Source organism: Solenopsis invicta, chromosome 4 (assembly GCF_016802725.1).
Source record: "Solenopsis invicta isolate M01_SB chromosome 4, UNIL_Sinv_3.0, whole genome shotgun sequence".
Classification (NCBI taxonomy): domain Eukaryota; kingdom Metazoa; phylum Arthropoda; class Insecta; order Hymenoptera; family Formicidae; genus Solenopsis; species Solenopsis invicta.
The window spans coordinates 8,760,225-8,774,041 of NC_052667.1; the positions used below are offsets into that span (position 1 = coordinate 8,760,225).

At 32.5% G+C, this 13,817-nt stretch overlaps 1 protein-coding gene across 6 annotated transcripts in view; it reads left to right on the top strand.

Moving 5' to 3' along the window:
• Positions 1–13,817, top strand: part of LOC105196291 (neurexin-3) — a 502,597-nt gene that overhangs the window by 309,000 nt on the left and 179,780 nt on the right. For all 6 annotated transcript variants that reach the window (XM_039447938.1, XM_026137070.2, XM_026137067.2 and 3 more), the window contains exon 5: positions 9,479–9,654. In XM_039447938.1, the coding sequence (XP_039303872.1) occupies positions 9,479–9,654 (176 nt within the window). The remainder of the gene's footprint in view (positions 1–9,478; positions 9,655–13,817) is intronic.

The window sequence follows — 13,817 nt, forward strand, 5'->3', positions numbered from 1 at the left end:
AAATATTGTTTTCTGATAGGGTTATAATTACAGATGAAATGTGTCCATATATAAATATATATAGATATATATATTATATAATTGTACATAAATATTATATATAATTAATTATATGTAATTATATATAATTATATATGAATGGATATACGTATATTTTAATGTATATGGATATATACATATATGGACATATTTGGTACATGGTTATATATAATTATAATAATTGCATATGAAAACTTTTTCCCGGGATATGAATTAATATATAAACTTTGTGCAACTTTTCTATTTTCTGAAAACGCTCAGTCGTAGAAGTGCTCGATTTATTGAAAACAATTTGCGAAGATCAATAATGGAGTCACATTTAATCGAGTAACTTACGGATGACGAGATATCCTTTGAGCGAACGCAGATATAGACAATGGAACTATCTTGGACAATGGTCGCATATTAAATCTTAACGATTGCTTCTCTTCTCTCATGGTGACATTATAGCCAATTAGAACGTATTAACGGTTCGGATACCGGACGTACGGCCAACCAAAGAAATTTTGTCTCTTTCTCTCTTTCTCTTTCCTTTTTTTCTTTCTGTTTTGACATGCTATCCTTATTATTCCTTTTGCTCTCCCTTTTTTATTTTGGGACGATGTTGCATCGTCTCTTACTTAACCTATATTAATATTTTGATTCTAAAAATGTTTTGCTTATAGTTTCTTGAGTGAAATAAGTCACGTTATCGACTTAAAGCATCGAAACTCGATAAAATTAATTCAGTTTTACATTAACGTGCAGCACATTTTGTATTAACAATTACCGGATTTCTAATATAATTTTAAAACAATTTTGAAAATAGAAATTTGAAACAGTAACAACAAAAATATATAGACTCTGCGCAGTATTATAATTACTCATGTAGCACCGATTATTACAGGAAGTTTTCAGAGAGATTTTAACCTTTTACATTTTTCATGTGTAACAATTCTAAAAGGATTCTACAAAATGTCACATGAAATATTACAACAGAGAGGTTTCTAAAATCTATCACACTTATTGTTAGTAAATTTGAAAATATATTCAAGCAGAAGAAAAAGTCATTACATTAAAAGTTATTACCTTAAAATAACATCAAAATTGTTTCAAACTAATTATTGAAAGTTACTTTTCGATTAATCATGATTCACCTTTATATCATTTTGATATTGTTGTGATTCACCTTTTTTTGAATACGGTTTGTAATAATATTAGAGCAACAGACTAATATAATTATACGTGTTATGTATAACTGAACTATGAAACGGCAATAACCATGCTAATCGAGTATTAAATAAGTAGCTTATAATAGTACGCTAAATAGCAAGCAGCATTTGTTGTTATGCTTTAACTTTGTTTTTCTTTTTTTATGTAAAAAAATTTATCTTAAATTTTTTAAAGAAAAATTGATGAATGTTATTTAAATAGAGCCCTTAAACTTTTATCTTCTGTAATAAAATAGAAGAATGTTACGTTAATAAGATATTATTATCTTGTTCGTACATGTGTTTTTGTTAAATACATTGGAGAAATCACGTTTACTTTTATGGTATTAATCAGATTGCAAATATCAAAATAAATAAACGTATAATGAAAACATTAAATATATATAATTTTTATTGTGATTTTTTAACATTTGCAATCCTCTGAATATAATAAATTTAAATTTTTAAAGAATTTTCAAAAATTTTTAAATTTATTAAAAAAAAATCTATATACAGCTGGCCTAAAATATTATCAGAAAGTTACCGAAATGGCTGAAGCCTTTTGAAATATTGCTGACCATAATTTTCTAAACATAATAATAAATTTAAATGTTATTTTTACTCCAAAAATGATATTTAAATTTATTATTATGTTCAGAAAATTATGGTCAGCAATATTTCAAAAGGTTTCAGCTATTTCGGTAATTTTCTGGTAATATTTCAGGTCAGCTGTATATAGATTTTTTCTTTCAATCTTTAACAACTTTTCCACTAGGTTTCAAACGCGAACATTATTCGAAAGCTGTTTTAGAAATGTTTCAAACACACTTCGCAACTTTTATATGAAACGTTTCACTTCTCAATTCGAATGTAACATTTCTAAGACCCCTCTGAAAAATGTCAGTGCTACACAGTCAATTGTAGTCAATTCCTTTAAATACCAAAAAGACCAATATAGCTTTACGCTACGAGTGTTTGAGTTTCGCAAAGAGCTGTTTGCAAGAGCGAGTTTTAGATAGTAAAATAAATCAGGATGTTGTTCTTTGATATTAATTTCAAAACTTTAACAGAAGTTTTAGTTTGCAAAATGGAAAATGGTAAAGTTGGAAAAATGTAATACGTATAAATTAAATTTAATGAAATTTGTTTAAGAATCAGTGACCGTAGCAGCTACAGCCGAAGTGTCGAGATAAAAAGTTCGTTCCCACCTCCCCCCCCTCGGTCCGCTCGCAAACGGTCAGATTTCTAATTTATCGCTCCTTTATTACACCCATCGTTTCATCTGGCATATTATGGTTTCTCCTCGGATGCGCATGAACCTCCAGTTTATACTTACGTAATGAACGGTGGAATCAGCGCGCAGCCAAGATGGCAAGACTGCACCATCCGCAGTAAAAGGAGGAGTTTGCACCTCCGCTCCGCTCCGGTTGCAGCGGCAACTCGAAACCTATATACCGGAGCCGCAATGCCGTACCACGCGCACACATGCAGTCACACTGGCGCGCGCGCGCGCGCGCGCACCCGCATACACACGACACACAAGACGCATACGTAGCATTCGTTTCATCCCTCCGCCGCCGCGCGGTAACACCAGGTTGCTCATTTGTTCCCCGAGATAAGCTATATAATACAACCGCGCGCTCGCCCTGCATTCGAATCGCACGTATTTCCGGGGGGGCGTAATAATCGTCACGCCACTTTCATTCTTTCGAATCGCGGGAATTCCCCCGCGAAGCGGTAAACGTAACAACTCCCTTCGAGAGTTCCGCCGCCGCCGCCGCCGCCGGAACGTGTCTGACCGTGTCCTCGTCCTTCGCTACTTGGGCCGCCGCGCTCGCTCTCACGTGCCGTGCCGCGACGTGTTAAATTCCGCATCGGAATGGTCTCGTCCGCTTTCGAATAACTACCTCGCCGCGCGATTACGCAAAGGATATTTCTCGAATGCGTAACGGGATTTGCGCGGATAATTCGCATCCAGGGGATAATTAGGCAAAGTACATTCAAATAACGAGCGAACGATGAATAACAATTTCGCGCGCGTGTTTCGCGGATACGCATATCGGCGACCAACCTGTTATTTCCGCTTCTAAACATTTTGTTTATTTTGCGGCGATTAAATATTCAATGGAGTGCGCGCGGCGCGGCGCGGCGCGGCGTTGGGAGAAATGGCTCACCCATGGGAATTTCGACCGGGGATGTAATCATAACGGAAGCGCGCAGAAGCACTCGACTGCCGATTTCTCGCCGCTGTAGGGTCAGGGCCGCGCTATCTTCGCGGCGAGCGCAACGCGCGCGCGTTATCGCGTTCGCTTTCCGATAACGATTCGCGATTCCCGATGAATGCGGCGCGATTCGGCGTGCTACGCGAGTAAAAGCGCGATACGTAACGCGCGTAATGCACTTAGGCGCATGCTAATGCGTCGCGCCGGCGGCAATTAAGCTCGAAGTACTGTCTGCATCTTTTATACGCTCGAGTTCCCGGTTGCACGTGGGATAATTAGTATGCGGTCGCGGCCCGATTTTAAAGCGACTGCGGCAATAACCGGCGGTGGCGTTTGCGAGATTCACGAGCGAAACGGTACATCCGCATCTGTTTGCGCCTTAAGAGTCTAATCTGACGGTGACGATGAAAATTACGATAATTGAATAAATGCTGAATATTAGACGAACATATGAAGAACACAAAAAATGAGAAGAAGAGTCGGACGGTGTTTTAAATAGAATCTTTAATTCAAATGAATACGATTAAGCAAATTTGCGTGCCATTTATAATGTAAAGTTTTTATAAGACACCGAACATGTGATAACAGTTTGACAGTTCTTTGTCATAACTTTTTCTTAGAATAGATGCGAATGTATGTTTGTAGCCATTGTACAAAAATTAAAAAAAAATAAAAAATTTTTGTAAATTATTGTTTTAAATATTGAAAGATAATTGATTCAAGATAATTAATAAGGATGTAAAATTTAAAATTATCAAACGTTTCGCAATTATTTTTTGCAATTTATTTTATAATTTGTTCCAAAATCCGAAAGGACTCGTGTCCAAACGGACCTCTACATCGGAATTGCAATTTGCCCGAAGCACTGGTGATCGACTGACCAGATCCGGTCTTAGAAATGTTAAAGTTAGTAAAATGTCGTGAGTCATCAGACTCGGAATAATTGAATTTTATTGATTTCAAATTTAATTATATTAACTGTTATTAATTTTTTTCTGAATAAAATTGTTACTTTTGACTTAAATCGTTTGTTTTTATTTAATATTAAAAATAATACTTTAAAGTCTTTCAAAATTTTATCTAAAAGTCGACAAAAATAGAAATGTTCGATAAGAGTAACCAGTAGTTCTAAATCGGACCGAAAAAAGCGTAACATTTTTCCATTATAGTCTATTACAAATGAGAGATATGTCGAAATAATCTAATAATAAATCAGAAATGAAGGAAATTAAATTATCTTTCTATCTTCTTCAATTTTACAAATAAACTTTATTTTTTATAGAGAGTTTTATAGAGAACAAAAACTACCAATAGATTTGAGTTACCCCTATCCTTTATTATTTTACACATACACACACACACACACACACACACATACACACACACCTAGAGGATAATATAAAACCTATTTTTATTTTATTGAATAACTTTATTATTAATCAATGTTTTATATTGAAACTTGAACGATTATATTCGTCAAAGTGTTGTTTGAGAAACATTAGAGACATTATTTTAACATTAAACAGAAAGGATAAAATAATATCTCTAATGTTTCAGAACTCAGCCTTCTAGAATGCTAATCAATTTATCGAAATATTTTGTTATCAAAATTTTGCTTAAAATGCCATATTAACAAAGTTCCATGTTACTGTTTAACTTTGTATAACTCGAAATGTGTACATCCGAATAAAATTTAAATAACAAGAAAGCACTCGAATGTATTCGTACGATAATACACTCAAATTTAAAAACAATGAGAAAGAGTATGTGTAATTAAATGCTAAAATGTACCTTAAAAAAGTTTTGAAGTGTTTCAAAATAAAAACGCATTATAACAATTGTCAGCTATTATGTATTGACATATTAGCATCACTAAAAAACAGCGGGCTACTGAACAAATAATATTATAAACAATTGTTAGACTTTGTCACCTAATAACGTAGATAATAAAAGTAACCACAGTAATAACCACAGTCATAATATCCTATTTTTCTCTAATTACTGTAAATTTTTATATACAGAGTCTAATTAAAAAATGAGGTAACAAACTTCGCGGTCGAGCTTCCCACACCAAACGTGAAAAAAAGTTTACATAAACTTATGTACGTGAACTCACAGTTACTGGGATACAGCTCAAAATGTTTATTAATAGGGTCAAGTGAAAAAGTAATATTATAATTTATTATTATTTAATATTATTTATTTTCAATTTTTACTCACGACAAATATTTGAAGTGTTTTTTACTTGATTCAATATATGCTTGACACGTCGAATCATGGACTGTCGCACTTTTTCAAAGATCCCGGGGCAACTGCGATTGATGTTGCATCCAAGATACGTTGGTATAGTATATCGTCGTTGGTATTTGGAATTTCATAAACTAAGGACTTAAAGTGTTTTCACAAATAAAAATCTAGAGAGTTGAGATCGTGGGAGCGTGGAATAAAAAAAATTACTTAAACATTTTGAGCTACATTTCAGGAATAGCAGACACATGATCATACAAACTTCTTTCATGTTTGGTGTGAGGGGCTTGGTCGGGAAATTCGTTACCTTATTTTAGTTACATCTTGTATTTATAAAATATATTTTTCAGTTCTATAAACTACTGATATGTTAGACTTTGAAACGTAATTATAAACTGAAGTTAGACATAATATTTAAGTATTTAATAACTGATGAAAGAAATATTATTAAGATTATCTGCTTTGATCAAAAAATGATATTACATTTTTTCTCTTTTCTTGTGAAAATTATAATCTTTTGATCGATGTTAACGATCTCTTATATTTTGGGTTTTTATTATTCGCAACGCGCACCGAGGAAAATAAGTGTAAATTAAAATAAATGCTCAAAACAGCTTGAGCCTTCTACTCTTAAATTTCTTAAATTTAATCAAATGCAACAGCTTGGGGAAAAAAAGTAGAAAGACTATATTTTTATAAAGGTGTTTATTAAGTATTAAGACTGCGCACCAAGAGGAACGTTTATAAATAATTCTATTAGACTACTTTTATATTTTTAGTAAAAAGTAAATATGCAAAAAATAATAAATTAGTTTTATTATTTAGGGGAAAGTTGCTGAACGCTTAGTCCTTCAATATTTTACATTTTTATTTAATATAAGTAACTTTAGTGACAACAATATGAAATAAATGAGAATTGAATTATATATATATGTGTGTGTGTGCGCGCGCGTGTGCGTGCGTGCGTGCGTGCGTGCGTGTGTGCGTGCGTGCGAGCGTGCGAGCGTGCGTGCGTGCGTGCGAGCGTGCGAGCGTGCGTGCGTGCGTGCGTGCGTGTGTGTGCGTGTGTGTGCGTGTTTGTGCGGGTGTGTGCGTGTTTGTGCGGGTGTGTGTTTGTGTGTGGAGAAAGAGAAATAGAGAGACAAATATATTTTATTTTGCGTGATAACAACGCTTTAAAAACTCAAGTATAACTAATGTTAATTTTTAATCAATCGTAACCTTCAAATTACCATTCATTTTAATAGGAGAGTTTTGAAAAATGATAATAGAATTGCGTTTCTAGTCAGCATTGAAAACTTATAGATAAAATCTATACGTAACGTGAATTATAGATTTTTAGTACTGGCAGTACATATCGGAACGTATCCTAGATTGCACAGATCAATAGTAGTGGAACATAAAAATTGCCCCATAACTGTAAATTCGAAAACTTACAAGGAAGTTTGTCAGTCGCTATATAATGTGAGTTATATATTCTAGTTTCTAAATTTGATTTTTATTTTTATGTTGATACAAATACAAAGAGAAATATTATTTTTGTCAGCTTAAATTATTTAAAAAATTCGTATTTTTAATCAAAATTTAGAAATAAAACAATAAACATACTATTTTCATTAAACTAGAAGAGGCTCTAAAGAAGTAAATCAAAATATGAATTAATGCCGTGAGAGCCAACACAAGACGTTCATGTGAATTAATATAATTATCAAGCAATTATTATTACAGTACAGATGTTTCGATTCTCAGTTTTGGATAATCTTCAGTGTAAAATTATTACTCCATTTCATATACAATGGTTGATAATCAAGCTTGTGCAACGCAAGTACAAAAAAATTAGTATGTCTGCAGTCGAAAATAATGCAGTACAATTGTGTAGACAATGTGGGTTCTTTAGATACGTTACGGTCCGTGTTGTTGCATAAAAAGTTTTTTTGAATATTCATACTAAAATAATTATGTACAATATTTTTCTAAGAATAGCGCTATGCAAAAACATTGAGTGACGGAGAATGAATAAAGAAGAAATAATAATTTTGCGGAGATAAATCAACTTACACGATAAAGACCGTTGTTTAACAAGTGGAACAAAGTAACAGCGATGTGAATGGAACGAAAGGTTTACAGAAAACTGAGCGGTATAACGAAGCTGACAGTGAATATACAATAAATAAACGTCAAATCCAAAGCAAAGTAAGAGATAGAAACGTTCCATGATTCTAGTACTATATTTAAAAATCTGCCTGTCTGCCTCACATATGAGGCCTCGCAATTTTTGCAGTTTATCTTATAAACGACATTTGATTGAGAGTCGTCGACAGACATATCAATTTTTTGAACTTGCGCTACACAAGCTTGAATATCCACCATCGCATGTGGAATAGAGTAATAATTTTACACTGAAGACAATCCAAAACTGAGGTTTGAAACATCTGTACTGTAATAATAATTGCTTAATAATTACATTAATTTACAACAACTTGTGTTGCTTCTCACAGTATTAATTCACATTTTGATACTATTTTCATATCCTAAATTGTTTTGCTTAATAGCTAAATATTGTCTTAAAATTATCTTGACAAAACCGTATAATTTTATCTTTTATTTAGGTTGAATTGAAATTAAATCATCTCAGCTAAGATACATTTACATAGCGCAACACACTACTTATTATTATCGTTATTTATTAACTATTAAATATTTAATCCTTTTCTCAATAAGTTATTAGTAAAATAAATATTTTTTAATAATTTGTTATATTTTTTATTATTATAATTCATAAATTCGATATATTCAAAGCATTTAAAGCCATATGGTTTAAGAGACCGGTTGCCTATAATAAATTAATTTATTATTGATGACAGATTAAACACTATTATAATATTATAGGTAATATTATAGGTACTTGAAACAATGATCTACAATTTCCACGCTTGTTTGCGTACAAATCAATATATCAAGAGAAAATATAATAAAAATTAACTCAAGTGATGCACATTCGGCAATTCTTCTCTACGTCGCGCGTCGTTCCCTTAATTCTGATTTTTTGCTTAAATGACGTAATCATTTTAATTGCGATTAACAGGTATTAACATGCTTAAATGTTAGCTTTAGCTTGTACCTGATATTAATTGCACAAGAATTCTTCGTGATAACTTTCAACCGTAAAAATCGTCGTTCCTGCAGCAGAATCGTCTTAATCCCCCAACTCGTTACAAGTATAATATAATCCGGAAGGATTTCGCGGCGATTCAGGCGCAATAATTATTAACGACGATCGTCGGACGTTGTAACGGGTCGTCCGGATACTAAGTGTCCCGAATCTAATGGTTAAGCGGTCGTAATCAATTTATACGCGTCGCATCGCGCTATAATCCGGCGCGGGCGAGCTGGACGAAAAATGGAGCGAGCAAGGAAAACCGATGGTGCGTCGTCGCCGCGGGGATTATGAAGTTGCGTCAGAGAATTTGCGTACGCCGGATCTATTATTTTATTTCATTTTTTTTTTATTTTTATTCTTTCCCAGGCAGTGCGTGCGACGTTAACGCGTCAAAAGGGATCGCGCTCAATGGACGGTAATGTCCCGATCGTGTCAACGCACAGACGCAACTAAAACGTTCGTGACGGCTGCGAGCATTTTCCTCTTTCGACAATCTCGCGTCAGGCACTGTCACAATTAATTCAGCGACATTATTTGCGCTTCAAAAGCGAGATAAGGGCGCGCGCGCGCGCTCACGGCACTCGCCGCACAACTTCATTAGTTCCCGTTTTTAATTACAGGAGAGGGCGATGATTATCTCACCATATCGCTGAGAGACGTATCGCTGAGAGACGGAGGTGCCGCGGTTGGCATGACCCTAGCCAAAGGGAGATTGGATCTGCACATAAAGCCGGCCAAGGTGCGGTTCGACGATCATCAATGGCACAAAATTAGCGTCCACCGTAAAGTTCAAGAGGTAATGATCGTTATTATTTTACCTACATTCACAAATGGAACGTTAAATACGGGATTCATCTGAAAGATAGAATTGGACGTGGAAATGAGTTATCATAGAAGATAGACAGTGTCCAATATTCATTATGAATGTTTGATACGCTTAAATTGATATAGGTACAGCGTCAGTTTGCGTTTCGCTTTTAAATGTCTAATTTTAATGAGCGGAAGGTGGAAAATCCATTACAATACGGACATTGAAGGCGTTAAATTTTCACACTGTCGCAATTCAAATGGATCGGCGAACGGACGTGAGAGCAATTTCGTTAATGTCGTGGATATACACCGGCATTCATTGCGCATTACGCGCAGTAGAATAGATAACGCAATTATTTGCGCGCTACCATCGCGGGTTCCCTGAACTGCGGAATGACACGAGTTTATCAGTTTATTGCCGCGAAATATTGGCATCCCTTGTCGAATTGTAACGCATACCGTATGGATCGGCCACAATAATTAAAGTAAGCTAATGTTTGTTTTGGAAATCTTAATTAATTTTGTAATAACGGACTGTTAAAGACATTGTTTCGTCCGCTCGCACACCTGATTTTTAACCATATTGTAACATTAGTACGTTATATTATTATTGAATGATAATTTGACGTTTTACAAATTCGAGCGTACAGAAAAGAATAATCTTGTTTTGAGAATATTTTTTTATTTTCGAGATATTCAGTATCGAAATACAATTGTATAGCGTGTTCAACAGACACATAATTTGCTTACAAGAAGAAATTTTGTACAGTTTTTATCAAGAAAAACATTTTTGATTATTTAATAATAATTTTCATGAGTTGAATGGAAAAGATATTGGATAAAAAATAATAGTATTGCAAATAAATGTTTATTTTATATATTTTCTGTTTGTCAAATAAAAATTGTTAAACATTGTTAACTTGAATTTTTAAAAGATATAAAATGACGAAGAAAACGTTTCTGAAAAACTTGGCACACAATAGTTTGACTCAAAATGATATCAAAAGAAAATTTTTAATTCCGTTTTACTTATTAAGGTAGTTAGATCTTAAAACACATTGTTCAAGATTGTTTTAAAACTTTTATCCAAAATAATTTGATTGTTTATAATATTTTTTGCAATAATTTCTTTACAGTTTTTTCGGGATTGGAGGGGATAGTAACGATGCGTATAAGCATAAAAAAATAATTAATTAGTAATTTAACTTTGTGATATTACATTCGAGTTTCTTCTAAAAAAATCTGTGTTTTCTTAGCCCGGAAAAATAATTTAGCGCGCAGTTTTGAGGAATCTTGTAAATGTTTGTAAACCTACATAAAATAATGTTGAGCACAAAGAACTGCTTTCGACCGATATGCCGTTTCTCAAATATTTAATTTGTTATTATACTTTCAGTCTTATTAAGATTGCATATAAAATATAAGCTCGAATTATCGACTTGTTTCTGATATACATGTTTCTGATATACATGCCATCGCATGAAATATCGCAAAGTTTTCCGTATTTACTACCGTAGCCATTTATACCGTGATGCAACACGAATTTTCATATAGCACATACAAGAAGTTAATGAAAAACGAGTCTCAAGTATTTGAATTCATGAGTGTGTAACAAGACTGCAAATATTTGTCATATGATATTAAAGTTTGAGTCAATAAAAGTCTTGATTTTATAATTTTTTTCAAGAATTGAGAACGTTAAGTAAATATGGCAATGTCGCATTTTCAAGGAGCGACAAGAAAATATGTCTGTAACTACGTGATACATGGATTTTTTTAAATTAATTTATTTTATTGTGATTTAATATTTTGTAAGTGTATAAAAGTCCATGTTTTTTACTTTTAGATTTTACCTAACAATATATTTTGTTCAAATTTAGAGATTTGTTTGATTCTGCTGATTTGCCTAGTTAAGGTTTATTTGTAGCATGAAACATGAAACTGTACAATTCCTGAAGGATCGGCGTACATATTATCACTACGCATGTCTGTCAAAATGTATAGATCTGATGATGATAAACTATCTAAAAAGCCTGGATAGAAAATAAATCTTGGATTTTATGGAAAAATTCTAAATTGATAAAATAACATTGATTTAAAGTTAACATTGAATATTTTTCGAAAAAAAAACAGATTTTATCACACAAAAAATATTTATTATTTTTAAAAAATTTAAAAATTTTAGGTTTATTCTTTAGATAAACAAATATTCATAAAATAATTTTTAAATTAGAAGTCAGTTAATCACGTAGTTTTTGAAATTTTGTGCGCGCAAATTTCGAAAAAAAATGCGTTTATAGTTTTAATAATATGATTACTTTATAAAATAACTATTTTTCACATATTTTTAAAGATATAAAATAAACGTACATAATTCAAAATTAATCTGTCATAGTTTTTGTCAAAAAAAATTGTAAAAATAGTTTTTGCTCGTAAAAATATGAAAGAAAGGCAACTTATTTTTAATTTTTTTATTTTAATGGTTAACATTACAAATAATATTTTATTGATAATAGTCTTAAAATACATTTTTATCACTTGAAACAAGTAATATTCACTTAAAATAAATTTTTGTGTACCCAGAAAAAAACATTGTAAATTATTTGAATTAAGTAAATACGATTTTATTTCATACGTTTGTATATCGCTAAATTTATTATATAGCAATTTATCATAAGCATCAGATTTATTCAAAATGTATTCTGTATCTTAATAATTTATTACTTTAATTAACAATATTAAGTCTAAAACAGAGATAACGCTAGTAGTACCAAGCTGGCCACGTTTCCCTAGAATGCGAACCTTCACATGAAACGTGTACAAATTTCACGTCGATCGGACCACAAACAGCTGAGTTATTGAGGTTAGAGCAAAGTCACTTTGTAATTTGTTTGAAAAATGGAAAAAAATTTAGTTTCGCGTGTTGATAAAGCATTGTTTTTTAATGGGTAAATTCCATCTAAATCAACGATTTGTCGTTGGTATGCTGAGTTTAAACGTGGTCGTACGGACACAAACGATGCGGAACGTTCGGGTAGGCCATTGGAAGCCGTTTACAAATTACAAAGTGACTTTGCTCTAACCTCAATAACTCAGCTGTTTGTGGTCCGATCGACGTGAAATTTGTACACGTTTCATGTGAAGGTTCGCATTCTAGGGAAACGTGGCCAGCTTGGTACTACTAGCGTTATCTCTGGGCTAATTTATTATATAGCAATTTATCATAAGCATCAGATTTATTCAAAATGTATTCTGTATCTTAATAATTTATTACTTTAATTAACAATATTAAGTTAAAACAAAAATTTTCTTATTCTGATTTTTTTTATTGTTAAATAAAATTTTATAATATTTTTTGAAACAGCATAATTTTTTTTTTAGTATAATAAATTTCTTTTAATTTTGTGATGAGTATATTTTAAGACTTATAAAGAAAATATTTTTTGCTAAAAATAACTTTTATTAAAAATAAAAAATGAAAAATAATAACATTAATTGCTAAAAGAGAAAAAAACCAATTAATTAATTACTTTTCTTAGCAATAAAATTATTTAGACATTTTTCGGTGTTTTCTTCTGTGTTTCTTAAATATATGATTGAGGTAAAATTAAAAAGGAATAGAGAAAGTTTTAAATTAACCGATGCTAATACAAGCGATTATTATGGCCACAGTACACTTCATTGTACTAGTCGCACAGAGTAACTTGAACAATGAAAATAGCGTCCTTAGCCGAATGCATTAAAACAGTACATAGTAAAAGCTTAAATTTATCTCTTTCCCATTCAGTTTACATCATCGCCATCATTTGCTGGCCATTTACGAAGCGCACATTGTTAACTGGAAGCACGATTGAACAAAGGTTCTTTGGTACTATCATTTTTTATTGAGAACATTTTCTTTAAACTACGGATTCTGAAAGCTCCAAAGTCTTTGGAAAGGGAGCTCTTTATTCTCAATTGCTCATAACTCAAAAGAACGGTTTTCATGTTTCTGTAAAGAAGAAATCGACCGAAAATCGGTCAATGAATCTGCAGTTCGAAGGAAAATGCGAACACGTGGGAGTTTTCTTATCTATTTCTGACCAACCGTTCGTTATCTTACATCAGAATCCGAATGCGCCACTCCGCACTACGTAAGGTTACAACTTA